The 18,600-nt window shown below is 43.7% G+C and overlaps 1 protein-coding gene across 3 annotated transcripts in view; it reads left to right on the forward strand.

The window, feature by feature from the left end:
- Positions 1 to 18,600, forward strand: part of Pappa2 (pappalysin 2) — a 250,763-nt gene that overhangs the window by 174,163 nt on the left and 58,000 nt on the right. For all 3 annotated transcript variants that reach the window (XM_005319772.4, XM_078022368.1, XM_040277300.2), the window contains 3 exons: positions 3,165 to 3,336; positions 6,681 to 6,858; positions 7,857 to 8,070. In XM_005319772.4, coding sequence (XP_005319829.2) covers positions 3,165 to 3,336; positions 6,681 to 6,858; positions 7,857 to 8,070 — 564 coding nt within the window. The remainder of the gene's footprint in view (positions 1 to 3,164; positions 3,337 to 6,680; positions 6,859 to 7,856; positions 8,071 to 18,600) is intronic.

The following is an 18,600-nucleotide window of genomic DNA, read 5'->3' on the forward strand; positions in this document are numbered from 1 at the left end:
TAAAGGGGCTTTGGGGTTGGGGTGCAAGGGAGAGAAGTCTAGAATTAGTATCAGATGCCACCAGAAGCTAACGACCTGATAAACACCGTCCTCATAAAATAAATTTCTTAAAAAGGAAGCAAATGGAAACACAAGCTAGTGAAAGAATTGGCAGCAGCTGCCCTAAAACCATTTCTCACTTCATAAACAGGTCTGGATTGGTCCCTTTTTTTCTTTTTCCTTTTTCTGGCCTTGGTCTCATTGCATGCCACTTCTCCATCCATGTGCTCCCCTGCTGACTCCTCCTCCCACTGTCAGTGCTGGATGCTCTTCTTGCCCTGGTAGTCGCAGCAGCAGTGCTCCATGCAGTCACCCCTCTGAATGGAAGGAGGCTCACTCAAAGTATCTGTTCACTATCTTGGCTCAGCATGTTTATCCTCAGTGCTTATGTGGATCAGTCAAATGTAGTCACTGAAACCAACATGGTGCCCTCTTCCATGATAATTTCTTGGCAGCTGGCCAACATGAACCAAAGTGCTAATGACTCTGTTTTCCAGTACCTTCTGCTCAGTATGTTGAAGAAGATATGTATTTTAGACAGCAGTGGCATATAGCATCTATGGAGCCTGGAGTTCTTTAGCACCACTAAAAAGGCACTCTCATCCTGTAAAAGATGGTCAGATTTTACCTGCCTTTTTCAGACATAGAATGAAGACTCAGAAACAAAGACTTATTTCCTGTACTGCATACCCAATACTCAGCATTGGACCTGGGAAATCATGCTGATTCTTAACTCTTGTCTCCTCCCTTGACTCATCAGGTCCTGTAAGGGATGCCATGTCATCACAGGGAGTAACTAAGGCATAAAGGAGTAAAACAGCTTCCTTCACATCACCCACCTCCACTTCCTCCAGCTCATACTAACAAACATGAATTTAAAAAATGAGAAGGTCACAGAAATCACATATGATTTAAATCCCAAAAGTATAAGATCAAGAACAGCAAATTTTTCAAAGTTAGATCAAATCCACCCTTTTGGGGCTAGTGCTTTTTTAAAAATCAACTCTCAATTATTCAAGATATTGTCTGCATATTCAATGACATTTTATTTCCTGCTTTCTTATTGCATTACCCAGCTCTTTGATAAACTCATTGACCTCTAACACAATACAAGGGCAAACAGAGTCCATTAATGGTGAAGAGATTCACAGCAGTCATTTTGGCTAATAATTAGCACCACTGGTAACACATGCAAAAAAAAATGTGCTCCCTGCTGGGCCATGAGTTCCTTAAGGGCAAGGTTCTTATTAATCCAGCAGCACAGAGAGACCTGTGTCTTGCAAAGAGCAAGTGCTAGTAGATGTTTAATAAGGAGTGATTAAATGGGGCAAGATGGTTGACACATTGTTGGGTAATATTTTGTATTTCAGATCCCGTCTCTTACTATGTAATTCAATACTTCTTGACGGCATTGACTTACTTTGCTATCTGTAATACTAACATATTTAACTTAGCAAACTTACTGGGTCTACTGCAGCCAAGCCTAGGTGAACATAAAAGTGAATAAGAGAGAGTGAAGCAAGCTCTACTTGGGAGACTTAGTATTTAGGAGACATTCAGATACTAATTGCCTTGTAGATAAGAGATTTAATTAATTAATTAATTAATTAACAAATTCATAAACAAAAAAAATACATAATACAAAATAGATTAAAAGAAACGTTACAAAGTAGTTATTGCCATAATTTCACTGAGAGGTTTAAATGAAGATATCTGGAGGGTTTTCTTTTTTTTTTCTTTCTTTCTTTCTTTTTTTTTCTTTTTTTGAAAAGGAAGGCTTTCTAGAAAGCTCAACAAATATAAGTGGGAGGACTAAAAGGTAGAATGGCCAACAGCAAAACAGAACACTGAGGGTATGGCCCCAGCCACTGGCAGTAGAACAGTAGAGGGAAGTAACCTGGAAACAATAAGAATCTGAGAGAAGTTGGGTGTGGTGGTGCACACCTATAATCCTAGTGACTGGTGAGGCTGAGGCACAAGGATCTAAAGTTTGAGACCAGCTTCAGCAACTTAGTGAGGCCCTAAGCCTCTTACTGAAACCCTTTCTCAAAAACCAAATAAACAAACAAACAAAAATGAAAACAGAAGGACAGGGGATGTGGCTCAGTAATTAAGTGCCCATGGGTTCAATCTCTGGTACCAAAACAAACAAAAGACCTTATGAGATATGGACCATTATTGTCCCATATAGAAGGAGTGAAACACTAGGGAATGAATAACTCACTTCAATCACACATATAGTAAATGATGGAGCCAGAATCTGAGCCCTTTGGTCTAGTGCTAACACTCATATTGTTTCTCCATGGCAGGCAGGTGACACTCTTCTTGCTCCATTGTGTCCTTGCAGCTGTCTGGTTCTAGGCCCAGGCTGGGTCTTCTTGAGCCCTGGGTAATTTATATAACCTCCTATTCCTGATTGGTTGGCCCTAGCGATTCAGGAAGCAGATCTCTGCTGAGAGGATGTCTCTGAAAGTACCTAACACAATGTCAGATATATGATAGGTATCCAGTGAGTGTGTTTCCTCTTCCTGTTAACAGGCCACTGTACGATCAGCCTATGCTGATATTCCGTGGTGTGTACTTCTGTAACTGAGCCTGTATCAAAATATTTTCATACCAATCATTAAACAGACATTGTGTTTTCTGTCATCTCAAATACCCAGGCCCTTCATACAGGGCCCCCTTGGACCTCCTTGTGCTCAGGCATCTGGAAGGTCCATGCCTGACCTCCAGGGGTCTCCAGGATTCACTTGTAAGCTTTCCCTGAGTCTGTTGTGATAGTTTGGGAATCAAAAGTACTGTTTGATCAGTAATTTGAGTACCACCCTCTTCTATTCATTTACCACATTTCCAAAGCTCTTGAGATCCATTGTCCTCTTCATCCCATTCCATTTGATTCTTCTGGAAGGGCCATAGAAAGTTGTTACTTGTTGACTATCCTTGTTTGTTTCTAATGCCCCTTGATTCTAAATAATTCAGAAGAAAATGGTGTATGAAATGTAGGTTTTGAGAAACAATTCTTCTCTCTGGTCTAGGAGGCTTTCCCAGAGTGGGCTGTGGAGTCATTGCTGCTGCCTATGGCTTCTGAGCCAATGCTAAGATGCTTCTGTTTCTGTCATCCCCAGCTGCGTCCATCGGCCCTGTGGGGAGCAGGGCAGCTGTGCACCATTACTGCTTGATCACGTGGATGTGGTGAACTGTACCTCTAGCGGCCCAGGTCACATGAAGTGTGCTATCACCTGTCAAAAGGGGTTTGCCCTTCAGACCAGCAGCGGGCAGTACCTCAGGCCCATTCAGGTGAGTTGAGAGCCACAGGTAGTAAGTGATGGAGCCAGGGGTCCTGGGGCAGGAAGCTATTCATATTTTTCTCCCTGGCTGGATGAGGGAAGGGTAGGTGTTTGTGAATCCTTTGAAAGGAGAACCTGGGGCTCTAAAAAGCAAAGAGAAGCATGTCTTAATGGAAAGGAGGTATGGAGGAGCGTGCATAGCTTTCATGAACTGGGATGGACACTTACTCTGTAGGTGGGCAGTAGGCATTAATACTTTCTCTGTTCTTCTCTCTGGTTTCTGTTCTTCTCTCTGGTTTCTATCTTCCTGACAGAAATTATTGTCCCTGCTTTTGCCTTAGAGATGAGAATGCCATAGGGGAGAGTTGTCCGTTAGGTGATCTTGGTTGAAAGTGGCTTGTCTATGGTACATTGTCCCCTACCTGCCCCAGCCCTCCTAACCAGAGGATGGACCCTTATAGCCTGCTCCTCCCCAAAGCATCAAATCTGTTACTGAGGCAGAGATTCCACCATGGTGCTGGATTTGGCTGAATTTCCTGCGTTTCTACAAGCCCCATTCCAAGTCTCTTCAGCACCAGTTCCAGGATTGCAAGGTAGTTTGGAGGTAGTGGAATACATTGGTTAAGAGCAGGCTCCAGGGACAGAGCTGAATGAAATTTCAGCTCCACTCTGTATTAGGTATGTAACTTTGGATAAAAGCAAACAAAATAAAACTAATCTCTTTAAGCTTGTTTCCACATTTGTAAAATCATTGGAACAAAAAGTACTCATCTCTTTGAGTCATTATAATGACTGGCTGAAAATCATTTAAAAGCTTCTAGTAAAATGATTGGTATATAGCACTCTAGTGTTCAGCTGCCATTATTTCAAGCATGGTAATGAATTCCCAACTAAGAGCTTAGTTAGCTCTCCATCTTTCCTTCAGAGGGTTTATAAAACTATAGAAAAGACCTGTAGAAAACATGGCCATGTTTTGGTCATGATAGAGATCATGATCATCCTTTGGAACCTTCCAGGTTCATGCTTAAACAGAATCAAAAGATGATGGTGCTTGAGGAAAGATGTTATTATCACAAGAAAAGAGTAGAAATGTGATTGTTAGATATCAATGGTTTGGAAGATTGGAGTGGTTTTCATTTTGTGCCATTTGATTGCTTAGCTGGTTGTGAGCATGTAGTAGCATTTCACTTGCTTAAAGAGCATCAGAATTTAAAGACACAATCTTGAGTTACAGAGGTTTCAGGTTCTGCCTAGAGAGAAACAATTTTAATGAACCTTGAGGTACCAACTTCACGGTCCTGGATGCTTTGGTTAAAAGGCAGAGCACTTGTCACCTGTTCTTAATTCATCTCCACTCAGGCAAAGCTATAAAATTAATATGTAATTTAAAAGAATGGAAAAAGGTAGGTAGTGAATACACTTGTGTGGTAGATAAAGAAGGAGAGAGAGAAGAAAAGCCACTGTTTGAGGTACATACAAATTAGGAACCCATCCAAGGCAAAATGTACAAAGCCAGGGAAAACCCAGGCAATAGATGCAATGTTTGAGAGCATTCTTTAAATGATTAGTGGCTTCTTGTGGTTTGAGCCAGATTTCTTGGCTAAGTGTGTAGGGGCAGAACCTGACTGGGAGGGGAAGCTGGGAGCTCAGCCTTTGCCAGCCACTGGGTGGAGTGAGCAACAGAGCGCCTGTCACCTGAGGCTGCCCCAAAGAAGGGAATTACACAATCCCAGCTCTTGATCACAAGACAGTGGGGATGTTTGGTCTTTGTTGACACAAGAACTGAAGCTAAACAGAAAAATGTGTCTGGCTTTGAGTTGGGTTCTTCAAGAAGGCAACAGGAAAACATTGGGGTACAGGGAGGAGCAGCTAGCCAGGAGGTAATATTGGGGTGACAGGTACCTTTGGCACACATTTGACCTTTGGTTTTGGTGCCACTGTAGTCTCTTGGCTGGCTGAGACATATAAACTCCCCTCTCTGACTCTGACCTCTAACCCAGTTTCCTGAGTGACTGTTGGCTGTGATTTTTCCAAATAAGCCAGGTTCATGTTCACTCCATCCCCCCGCTGTGGAAACCTTCTTCTCCCCCAACACCCACTTCTCCACCAACACCCCCCATCCCCAGTTGCTTCAAAGTTCTATCATCTGTCAAGACCAGTCTCTGTGCTGCTTCCTCTGGGGAACTTCCCAGCCTGTCCCTCCCTGCCAAGGCTGGCAGCCCCACCTCCAGCCCCTGTGTGCTGCCCATTCCACCCCACACAGTACCATGATTTGGCTTCACTTTCACATGTTTGTTTTCTTCCTTCTGAACTCCACGTTTCTAGTTCTTTTATTTTATTATTTGCATTCTTTATATCATATTTTCTCCAATCAATATAGAAGTAGGTAGCGGGATATTTTATAAGAACAACAACAAAATCCTTAGCATTTTCCTTCTTTACTTCCTTTCTGACTTCTTTGTTCCTTTTCTCCTCCTTTCCATTCTTCCTCCTTTAGACACTTTCTTAGCCACTGTTTTAACATACAATCTGCTCCCCCAGTGGATTTTTAGCTCCTCGATATCATCTAGTTTGGTACAGGACTGGGCCCTTGTGGGCACTCACTCATACTTATTCATGAAGCAGCAGCCCCCAGGAAATGACTGGACTCTCCAGTTAACCACAAGGTACCTTGTGTGCTTTGACTGTCAGCTCTTTTTAGATACTATGCACCATTCTCAGGGGAGGTAGTTATTTTCAGTAATAATTTCAGTTGGTTTATTAATAAGTATGGCAAAAGGAATCAGTTGATATGCTCGAAAGTGGGATTTTTGGGAGAATTTAATGCTGGATACAGGGAGGCCATAGGAAATGGTGCAGTTTCTCAGGATAAAGGGGCTCAGCTGTCACTCTTAGGCCTAAAAGGTTATGCAGGGAGCAACAAGATCCATAGGGAAAAGGAGCAGAAGCTGTATGAAGGGGGAAGCTGAGGGATGGGCAACCCCTTCTGTCAGAGGGAGCAGGAGGATTAAACATGAGGCTTCCTCTCCTCTCTCCCTCTCCAACCTTCAGCCACTGCATACTAGGGCAGAACCAAGCACAAGTCAGAGGCAGGAAGTCCACAGGGGCCAGTGTTCCTGGTCAGTGTCCCTGAGGCAGAGAACAGATGTGGCAAATCAAGAGGAGATAGTCAATCACGATGGCCTGGAGGAGCATTGCTACTTCATGGTCCTCTGATATGCAACAGGTTCCTGTCAGCATCACATTAAAAACAGTGAGGCAGAAACAGGGAGCAAGGCAGAAGAGTTTTACCTGTTTTAAATGTTTGGACAAATGACCACTGGAAATTTGCTGAAACAAAATCTCTGTTTATAGAAGGAGATTCTGCTCACATGTTCCTCTGGGCACTGGAGCCAGGATGTGAGCTGTGCACCCCTCGACTGTGGCACTCCTGACTCATCTTTGGTGAACTATGCCACCTTCTCCTGCCCGGAGGGCACCTATTTCCTGAGACGCTGCTCCATCTCTTGTGTCCCACCAGCCAAGCTCCAAGGTACTGCCTGGTCAACCAGCAGCTGTGTGCAAGTTCTCCTTGGTCCCTCACTCTTTGGGGTAGCTTGAGGCTCTCTGCTTTATCCCCACACCCTTCCCATTTGCTCCATGGTGACACCCCCTCCTGATAACAGAAAAAGTCCCAAAGGGTACCTCCTTTCTTAGTCCTTTGTTCAAAGTTAAAATTTGCAGCTATTCTATGGATTCGGGTTTTGTTCTATTTTCTAGATGAGACAAACACAGTTATGTCACTTTTCCCTGACTATACCACTAATTAGAGATGAAGGTGGGATGGAACCTGCTCTCACTGACCCCGTGCCTTGCTCTTTACCTCACTGGGCTTCTTTGGCATGTCTAGCCATTATTTGTGACAAATGCTGACTTCAGGCCCTCCTCTGCGAGATGCAGAGTCTCGGGTGGGCTGGGGATGTTACTTAGCCATGGATTGCACTGGAAAAGCAGAACGACACAGAGGCCTGAGCAGTGTGTTTCAGTACAGAACTCTGCATCCAAACTGCTTGCATTCAAACCCTAACTCTGCCCCTTTAAGCTTGGGCCAGTTATTGAACCCCACTTTCCTCATCTGCACAAGAAGTAATAACAACAGACTATTTCATAGGGTCATTTGAGGTTTGAAGTTTACATAAGCTAACAAATGTAAAAGGCTTAAATCAGTGCCTGGCATTGATAGCCACTGTAAAAATGTCATCTAGCATGATTTTCATGTTGTCATTGCTGTTTTTTTATAGTCTCTAAGTAGGGAGGGAAGTCAGGAGTTGGTTGATAGCTTTTCTTTCATTCAAATGTTTATGTGACCTCTGTTCTATATAAGAGACCACACTGGTTCTTTGTCCTATGGTAACAAGAGATGCCGCTCCCCAAGGAATACTGTGTCTGTTGAATAATGTAACACGTTGGTGGGTTTTCATTCTCTCTGCTATTACCATCTTCTTGGACTCTCCATTCTAAGCACCCTATGCTTCTCTTTCCTGGAACCAGGACTCAGCCCGTGGCTGACCTGCCTTGAAGATGGACTCTGGTCTCTCCCCGAAGTCCACTGCAAGCTGGAATGTGAGGCTCCCCCTGTTATTCCCAATGCCAACCTGCTGCTGCCTCACTGCCTCCAGGGCAGCCACGACGTGGGCAGCATCTGCAGATACGAGTGCAAACCCGGCTACTACGTGGAAGCGGGTGTGGAGAGGAAAGCCAGGAAGTAAGTGGCAGTGTCGGGGCCTTCAGTCTTACCTGCCCTCCCTCCTTGTTCCTCTTCCCCATGTGCCAATCCCGGAACTTTCCTTTGGAAATCACAGGGAGTCCCCTGGCTGCCCACTGTTGGCCCTGTTTGGTCTCTGTACAGTCCCTCCTGCCCTAGTTGCCATTTTCCTTGCAATCACGTGTTGGGGCCCCCCTGTCATGCATGTCACCTGTTGCACTGCCTCTATCAGTCAACTTACAACTGAGGGGCAGGGGGACTGCCTGGCCTGGTCCCCATCCAGACTCTTACCAGATGTGTAATGGTCAGAAGGTTCTTCCTCTAACTTTGTTTTCTCATCTATAAAATGAAGATGATGATGAAGGCTACCTGATAAAGCTGATATAGAGATGAATTGAATTAGTGCATGTAAAAGAAAACAGGGAGATTATTTTTAAAACAGACAAGCAACACATTTTAGCTGTTATTATTGCTGTTATGGTATTTCCACTTTCTCCTCCCTGAACCTTATGGGTGCTCACTCTTGGAGCCATAGCCAGGGGGCCCTCCTTTACAGGCCTGGGGGATAAGAAAGAACAAAGCTTAAAGGCATAATTTTAAAAGAAGAGCTTTAAGAGTCATGCTGAGGTTCAGACCCCCATCTCTTCTTTACCAGCTGAGGAACTTCAGGTGAGTTACCTAACTCTTTGGGTCTTGATCACCTTTGTAAATTTTGTGTAGCACCCACACCAGAGTGATACGTTGAGGATTGAGATAATGAGTATCAATCACACTGGGCCAGCTTGAGCCACCTACTCAACAGTTTCAGAAAAAGAGGCTTTTTCTGAACAAATAAAAAATAAGCAACAACAAAAAGCTTTCAGAGAAAAGAAACTCCTTGAATTTAGGAAGTAATAGGTATTCTTTCCCTATCATTCATAATATAAGCACAGGAAGAAATTAAATCTATTTCTTACCCAGGATTTAATTCAAAGCCTGACCACAGTTTTTTTTTTTTCTTTCAAGTTGTAGATGGACACAATACCTTTATTTTATTTATTTATTTTTATGTGAGCTGAGGATTGAACCCAGTGTCTCACGCATGCAAGCCACAACCCCAGACCTCACGGCGTTTTTGTTTGTTTGGTTTTTTTTTCAAGAACTAACAAAGCCCAGCCATACCATACCAACAATGCCAGGAGATGCAAACTTGACTTGTGAACTTGACTTCTCTAAGGGGACAGAAGAAAATCAGGATTCTTACTATCTTACTGCCTGGTTCCCATGGGACTACCATTTTAGTCTGGGGCATGTGGAGCCCTGGCCTTTCCCAGGGCCTTCCACTCCAGGAAAAAGCTCAGGCTCAAATTGGAGAGAGCAGGCATCCTCCCCACCTGTCCAGCAGGTGAAGAGCCAGGCTGACTGGAACACAAGCCACACTGATGAAAAATTCATAGGAAGTGGCACCCTCTGCAGCAGGGGACTCCAGCAGGTGCAGTGAATAGTTTTTGACAACCGAGAGCACATCTGCAGGTGATTTTCCTAGGATCTAGGTCCATTTGCATAGACACACCTTGCCAGGCGGGAAGCACCCAGGGAGTCTCCAGTGAGAATGGTATTACAGAGAGCCTGAGGCTACGGCTTCTCCCCGCTCTCTTCTTGCCTGCCCGTTTACATAGTAGCAGTCCCTGGGATCTCTGCAGAGCAGTGCTGTGAAGAATGATCTAGGGGTCAATAATGTCTCAGGACAGGAGGAATTGAGGGTCAAGAGGTGATTGCCAGTTTTCTGGGCCAATAGCTGAGCTCTATGTTGGGGAAAATGAGGTTTCACCCAGAGCTCTTGTTGTTCTGCCTGTCCCCAGTCAGGGGCACTTGAAGGCCATATGTGGACCCAGCTTTTCTGGCTGTGAAACTGGACACTTTCATCGCAACATCAGCATCAGTGTTGGCTTAAACATTTATATTCACCAGCACTGTGCTAAGGAGAGATTAAATTATTTACTGTGCTGTGTAAACTGATTAAATCTTAGTTTACACCTGTTTACATAGCAGGCAACGAATTGGTAATCAGAAGTTTGCAAGTAGGGTGTAAATCACTGTCCCTTGCCACTTGTGTTTACCCAACACACTGTGCTGGCCTTGTTTCTCTCATGTGGGAAAAGCCCAACATTGTACAAATGGGGCCCTAAGTTCTTCCTGGGACTTGCATGCATGAAAAGAAATGGAGAAAAGCAGGCAGGGCATCAATCCAGAGAGAGCAGGGACATGCTAATTTTATGCATTTGTACAATGTAGTGTGGAGAAAAGCCCTATTACTTGATGGTTGGCATGACTCTGAGCAGCAGAGTCAACATCTGTGTTGGGTCTTAGTTTTCACATTCATCATATGAAGGAAACAGCACTGTTTTGAGACTGAAAGTTGGGTAATATATTGAAAGCATTTTGTACAACCCTGAAGTTCACTGCATATACTATGCTGCCAGGTCTTACTTCTTGTTTGTTTCATTTTTTTAATACTTTTTTTAGTTGTAGATGGACACAATATCTTTATTTATTTGTTTATTTTCATGTGGAGCTGAGGATCGAACCCAGGGCCCCATACTTGCAAGGCAAGCATTCTACCACTGAGCCACAGCCCAAGCCCCCTTCTTCATTTCATTTTTAAAGAAAAATACACAGAGGCAGGCTCTTGTAAGACCATTGTGGGCCACACCCTCCTTCAACCTTTCCATCTCACATCCAATTCCCCTTCTTCCTCTCTGTCTCTTGTCAATTTCTATACCTGGCTTCCCCCCCATGCCCATATCTTCCATTTTGATGCTTCTCTAAGTTCTCTTTTCTGTCTTGACATAAGTAATTTTGAGAAATGGATTATGGTTCACATACTGAAGATTTCTAAACGCTTACCTTCCACCATAGATTCTTGCCTTTGAAGCTCTGAGGGCTGTAAGGCCAAATGCCTGCAGATGTGGCAACTGGGACATCCCAGCTGTCTCTCCAAATTCTTAACTACATAAAACAGACCACTTAATAATTTCTTTTTTTCATTTTCTTTATTATTTTTATTTTTTATTTTTATTGATTTTATTTTTTAAAATACATGACAGCTGAATGTATTTATTACCCATATAGAGCACAGTTATCTTTGTATAAAGTATGTTCACACCAATTCATGTCTTTATACGTGTACTTGTTTGTTTGTTTTTTTTTATTACAATTCTTAAGACCATACAATTCTTATTACACATATATACCACCATTTTTCATGTCTCTGTTTGTATATAAAGTAGGTTGACACCCAATTCATGTCTTCATACATGTACTTTGGATAATGATGCCCGTCTAATAATTTCTTGCAAATCAGCACATCTGTGTTCCACGAGGCTGTCAGGAGCTCTGGGGCCTGTCACCTGATTCTTCGGTGTCTCTCGCCCTCATCAGTCATGAACTCTGACTGAGTATCATTATCTTACTGACTCACATATATCCCTAGCTCCCTATCCCTGCTGCCACTTCTCTATAATGGGCCACTATCATTTTTCACTTCTGATGTGATATTTGAAGGAAAATAATAATGTCTTCCAAAAAACTCAAATTCAATTATGGTATTACTCACTTAAAACTGAATAAGCGTCCTCTCTGCCATTCCATTTAGACAGGGAAAACAGCTTAAAAGGAAATGGCTTCCTGTCGTGTGTGATCTGTGTGGGCCTTGCTTACCTCTCTTAGCTCTCACTGCTTCCCTGGGGTCACTTCTTTCCAGTCCCACACACTCCTTCTGGACCTTGGGCTTCACAGCTATTGAACTTCTTTTGCTCCTTTTGAGAAGCTTTATGGAGCATGCCTCGGGGCCAACCCACAAGCTCTTCCTTCTGCCCAGAGCTCTTCCCAGTAGTGACCTTTTGCCTGACCAATTCTACTGTCCTGTGTTTAGCATGGGTATGATTTTTGTCCAGGAGCCTACCAGATGCCCCAGACTGTAGGAACAGCTCTTCTGTGGACTTGTACAGCAAACAGATATTCCTCAGTGACATCGACCACCCCCTGACTGCCAGTGTTCCTGTTGCTCCTTCACATTCTCCAACAGACCATGAATATTTTGCTTCACATTATGTGTCCAATACTCAGTGTGCTCACAGGTTGGAACTCAGGAAATACTGTGTGGATGGAGGAAAGTACTGCATTCGTAAGAAAACCCAGGGTAGGATTTTGATGTGAAAGTTGATTTCAAAATGATGGTAAAAGAAAGAGACAGATTCTCATCTGAGTTGGTAGAGATCTTTATTTCAGGTGCTTTAATGGGAAAGAAAACTTTAAAATTGTATGCATATGCTTTTCTTCTAGTAATTTTTTCAGTATCAGAGAAGGAATGGTCATTTCTCCAAAGATAGTTTTAATTTCATTTACCCATAGACATTTACACTTGATGAGCACAAGCTAATAATAACAGAGGAAGGCCAGTGCTCTCAGTTCACTACATCAGCCGTCCTCACACTTGGTTGCACATGAGGATCACCCAGGGACATCTTAAAATCCTGCTGTCCAGCTCATGCCCCAGCCAACAGAGGGCCCTGGCTTATAGTGGTTCCACTTTATGATTTCTTGACTTTTCCGTGGTGCAAAAGTGATGAGCATTCATTAGAAACTGTACTTCAGATTTTGAATTTTGGCTTAGCAGTCTGTGGTAGGCACCGTGACTTCCTGTCAGCCCCATGACCAGAGCCCAGGAGGGTGACTGTCTGGAACCTGAGTGCTATGTGGAGATATATATATATTAGTTTATAAAGGGCTTATTGGGTTTAACCCATCCCAAGTTCAGGGACATCAGTATATCAGTGTCTCCAGGGGTGGAACCAGGAGTCAGTGTTTTCAAAAGCCCCCCATGTCACTCCAGTGCACAGCCAGGGTAGAGAAGCCCTGGTCTAGTGGAAACTCCGTACCTGCTCAGACATTATTGTGGTGAGATTTTGGACTTCCTAACCAATAAATGAATAAAGTAAAAAATTTCTCTTCCCAAAATTAGTGTAAGAGTTCTTTTGCTTGGCAGATTTTTCCTTGTCACTTTGGGAATGATTTATTTTTGAAGATAACAAAGATAAGGACAGAATTGCAAAGAGCCTGTGAAGGGTCTATAGTCGCAGGTACACCTTCCTCTTGGCAGCACATAACACACTCAAACCTCCTTTTCCCCTTGGACAATTAACTTCCACATACAGGTTTTCATTAATCACTCCTTTGTTCTTTCATTAGCCTGACTTCCTAGAAAGCTAACATAAATGTGTTTGGCTTATATGTTATCAAAAGCACCATCTCCTATTCTCCCTTATCTTTCCTGGCCACAGAGTGGCCTCTTTCTTATGACATGTTATCTGTACGTGTACAGTTTAAGTTAACCTCATCAAGGCTGAGAATTTAACTTCTAAACTATTCCAGCCACCCAGCTTTGTTCAGGCAACCTCTCCTTCAACATGCCATTTGAAATGCCATCTGCAAGGTGCTGGAGTAGACAGAGCTGCTTGAACGTAATTGGACGTAGCCATCTTTTCTGATGTTACCCACAGTATGACCTTCCCAAAGCACATACCTCTACTTACCTTCTATAACACATCTGCAGATCAAGACTGAGATAGGGAGGCCTCACGCTGTGTTTTCTGTTGATCTCATGCTTGGTTGGTGAATGCCTTCAGTGGAGCCAGGCCTGAGAATGCTCTGACTTGGGGCAGAACCAGGGCTGGTCTGGAGTTGGGTGTGCACACTAGACCCCTCACTAACCCACAGCAAGGTCATTGGTGTCGAGTCAGAAAGCCCAAGCCTGGCCCTGCATTAGTGGATGCCTCACCACCGTTCACCATATGCCAAGTATTTTGCATATATAACCCCATTCATTTCTCATGACAATAATACATTTTAGCACTAATATAATCTATTGTGACACAATAATATATAATTTGGCATATTATAATCCATTTTAGTATATGATTATCCCCTATTACAGATGAGGATACTGAGACTCAGATGTGATTATGACCCCCTGTTGATTGGTCAGCCAATTAATGGTGAGGCTGTGGCTAAAACCACTCTAACTCCAGAGCCTGTGCTCTTGGCTAACATGGCTTTTGATCTTGAAATCATTTCACTTCTGTCAGCCTCCTTTTCCACATTCGTAAGATAAAGTCTGAGTGTTTTCTAGCTCAAAAAGTCTGTATTTTATTTTCTGTAACAGCACAGCTAATGAGAAGAACTAACTCTTTGCTCCCACACGATGGAGAGAAGTGATATATTGCCAACTTATTATCACTAGAAGAAAAAAAAAAAAGGCCGGGATCATTATAACACAAATACCACCGAGGCATGAAGTTAGTAGGAGACGCTGAAGGTGATCTTAGAGTGACTCTTGGAGAGCTCCCAGTCTGAATGGGCAGGCAGCCAAAGTTCTATTCTCCTTTCTAGATAGGTTTTGGTCCATCATTCTCTGTTCACACCCAAGAGGACTTAGATCTGTGTCTCCTCTGAAGATAGAAAGTTAGGAAAAATATTTGAGAGTTGTAGAATTGAGCTTAAAAATCAAGTACTTCCCTATAATTTGTGAAGAAGGCAGTTCAGTCAAACTGCTGACTCAGTCTAAGATTTATCTCCTGGCTTAGTAATCATACAGGCTCTGGGCTTGGTGAGATCTCAATCTGAATTCCAATTCTGCTATTTCTTAGCTCTTTGACTTGAACAAGTTACTGATTTGTAGTGAACATTACTATTCTTATTTACAAAGGAGAGCTAATAGGAGCACTTACAGGTTTTTTGGTTAAGATTAAATGAGATAATAGATACAAGAATTGAGCACAATTTCTGGCCATATTCAGTTTTAGTCCAGCAGTAACTTCTGCTGTTTTCCACTGCCACCACCACCCCCACCACCATCATTACGATCACCACCATCAGCACCAACATGTCTTCCAGGACCTTAACACCCCTTGTGAAATAACTTGCTGGCCTGGCATTCTTCTGGTATGTTTAACAGGACAGCTCAGCCACATTTCTTACCAGTGGCTGATGGCTCCTATCTGTGGCTATCTCCTGTACTTCAGAAAAAGAACAGAGAGAGCAGGAAGACTGGAACTGGCACATACTGTGGGAGGTACAGGTCTTCAATTACCAGATGGCGGAGAATCTATTCCTCTGCCAATAAAAGAAACACACACATCAAAACAGAAATTTCATGAAATAATAAAACACAAACACACACACACACACACACACACACACACTTCCCTCCCCTAGTCAAAGCCCTGTCTGTGTGTTTCAAATCATGTCACTGTCGACCCAATGAGTAATCCAAGTGCTACAGTGGCTTCAAGTGGACGATGAAAAGAAAAAAAGAGGGACATGGGAGAAAAGAAATGGAAATAAAAAAGCAAGATAGAGCTGGAAATACTTCAAAAGTTAGGCTGGGCAAATCAGGCTGGGCTGGAAGGAGAAGCACCAGGGCATGTCCTGCAGATGTTACAGATACTTTGGTTCTTAATTTTTTTGAACAATAGCTCAAGAACTTCTGAGATACAATTGATGTTATCCTCCTATAGGAAGAAAAAAATAAGACTCAACTAATGAACTGCAAATGTGTTACCACACATTTGACAATGGATTTATAACTTTTAAAAATTACTAAAATAATCAAGGTAATGTTTAAGCTCTGAGTCATAACATTGTACACATATGTAAATGAGTAGGGGCTAAGCCTATGCTTCACCTGTGGTATCTACAATTTGCCAAGAAGGGTAAACACTTTAATATCTGTGTACATTCTTGCATCTGCGAGAAATGGGAATTTGTTTTCTTTCCATTAAGACTTTGGCTTTATAATTAGTGTTTGTAGTAAATATATTCAAAGTTTATCCTGAGAATCTTCAATTCTCTTGCCATCGTAGGATAATGTGAGCTTTAAGCTAATTTATTACAGCTTTTTTTGGCTCCAAAATGAACCTCCTCTCTGAGCCTTGTCCATGCAAACACACCTGGGTCCAGGCCAACTTGTGGCTGCAGACTGTGCAGGGCTGGCAATCAGCACAAAGACCCTCACTTCAGATACTACTGCTGGACTCACAGGTTTCCTTGTGACCTTTGATCCTGAGCAAGGCGGCACCTTATTATGAAACTCCCTGTAAGACTTACACTGTCTTTTCTTCCTTCCCCCACCCCACGTGGAAGGCTCTACTCACCTTGTCTTCAGCCTAGTGGGAGCATGTTCATGGTGACCTTGCCTTGTTCTGAAGGGATGGGGTGGGGCCAGGCCCAACTGTCACGTGGGGGACTCTGGGACACCAAAAAACTGAAGAATAAGTAGGGTGGCAATACTGATAGTACCCCACACTCTGCACACAGAGAAAACTGGAGTGGGCTTGGTGAGGGAGCAGATCTTCTGTGGGACATTCCTTTTATGACACACTTTAAATACAACCATTTATATAATCTGATGATGCTTTGAGGGATGTGTGGTTATCTCCATTCTTCACATGGGGAAATTGAGGACAAGAGGTCAAGTAATGGATTCCAAGTCAGGGATTCCTTGGCTATCAGGGCTGTAGCCTGGTTCAGTTCCCTGGTTCTATTGCATCTGCTCTCAGCCACTCTGCCACACTCGCCCCTAATGAGGGGACTAGTAAGGGCCCTGACACTCCTGCCAAGGGCCCTGTGACTTCTCACTCTTCCTCTTTGGGCAGGGACACTTGGCAAGGAAAATGTTGACCAGCACTCTTCCCTTCATCCCACATCAAGGGCTGTGATGTCAGGAGTGTGGCAGGCACAGGACACACCTGTGTGCAGTCCTCGTCCTTAGGGAGGGATGCTGGCTTTCCAGGTGCCCTGACAACACACTAGTGGGCTCAGGTCTCATTGCTGTGCTTCTGGAGTGGGGACCATGCCAACATCTGTGCTTTCCCACAGAGAAACACCGGCAGTGGCTGGTTTGTCAACTCTGGGCACGAGCGTGGGTGTGTGCCTGCACCTGTGAGTCAGACCGAGCTGGACTAGGGACACAGCAATACCTGGAAGAATCCTTGTACTGAAAAAAATTGGTACTGAAACTTTTCAAGATGGCAAGGGATTTCTCACAAATGAGAGAAATTGCTCTTTAAAAATGAGTGTACACAGTGTATTACCCTTTTCTGTAAGAATTTTGTCCTACTGGACCCCCACCAGGCTGTCCCCTGCACTGACCCTTCCCCACTACACGAGGGAAGGAAGAAGAGCCAGGAGGGCGGACACACCTTTCTCCATTCACACTTGGCAAAGGCTAGAACCTGTGCTTCCTTTACACCACTGGGCTCCGGTGGGCACTGTTCCTTCTGCCTGGCATACCCTTCTCCTTCTGAACCCATGAACCACCTCAGACTACCCCCTTCCTGACACCCTGCAATCTGCAGGCAGTGTTGCTACCTCACTTTTTTGGGCTCCCATGGGTTCTGGCCCTATTGTAGTATTTACATTTGTTTCTCCAACTGCAGGACCCAATGCAATGAACAGGCATACACCAGCAACTCATGAATAATTGCTGAATGGACGTATGAATGGACAAACAATTTAATGGTGAAAATGGTGAAGGCCAAGAAATCTCCAGTTTCTCAAACACACACAGATAAGAGTTGATAGTAGGATCTGAGGAGTAAATTGTATGTAGTATGTGTTTCAGTTTAAATCACATGCCTTGGAGAAGCTTCAGATTGATTTCAGTCCAGAGAGTAACTTGAACATGTTGGTAGGAAAAACTATTATCAGTCATATGCGGAAAGGACCAGAAAGTCATGGAGAGATAGAGCAAGGGCTGCTGATGTTGAAGTGAGAAAGGCTGGGAGGACAATGGCAGTGGAAGACGGAGAAGGGACCCTAAACTTGAGCTTAGGTGGTTCAGCCTGGGGCACAGGGTGTTACTGCACCCGCCAACCTGGAGACGAAGATTTAGCAGCAGAAAGTCCAAAGGTAAAAGCAAGGAGTGGGATGAAGAACTGATAGTCCCCACTTACAGGAGGTAACTCGCTCTTCACTCTGATGGATAGCTGTATATTATATAGAAAAGAGTTTGGTATGGGACCTCTTGTTTTTTGTTTGTTTGTTTGTTTTGTTTTTTTTAATATTTATTTTTTAGTTCTCGGCAGACACAACATCTTTGTTGGTATGTGGTGCTGAGGATCGAACCCGGGCTGCACACATGCCAGGCAAGCGCGCTACCACTTGAGCCACATCCCCAGCCCTGTTTGTTTGTTTTGTTTTATTTTTTCTTTGAGTAAAAGTGAAAAGGAAGACTAGAACCAGTGTGTTGGACTGGGTGGCCTGGCTGATGCTACTTCTTGCCTAGTGGAAAGGGCTGGGGCAGAGAATGCAGACCACTCCAAGCATCCATGGACTCGTCAGGTCTGGGGTCTGCCTGCCCCTCTTTTAGGATACTGGTGGCTGGAGAAACCAGGCCTGAGATTTGCTAAGAGGAACACTGGAATGGGGCTTGGAAGTGCTGGTGGTTCTCTTTGGGGTGGGTTAGAGGACTATGCCTTCTAAAATGGTCTA

The sequence above is a fragment of the Ictidomys tridecemlineatus genome, chromosome 10 (assembly GCF_052094955.1).
Source record: "Ictidomys tridecemlineatus isolate mIctTri1 chromosome 10, mIctTri1.hap1, whole genome shotgun sequence".
NCBI classification, from domain to species: domain Eukaryota; kingdom Metazoa; phylum Chordata; class Mammalia; order Rodentia; family Sciuridae; genus Ictidomys; species Ictidomys tridecemlineatus.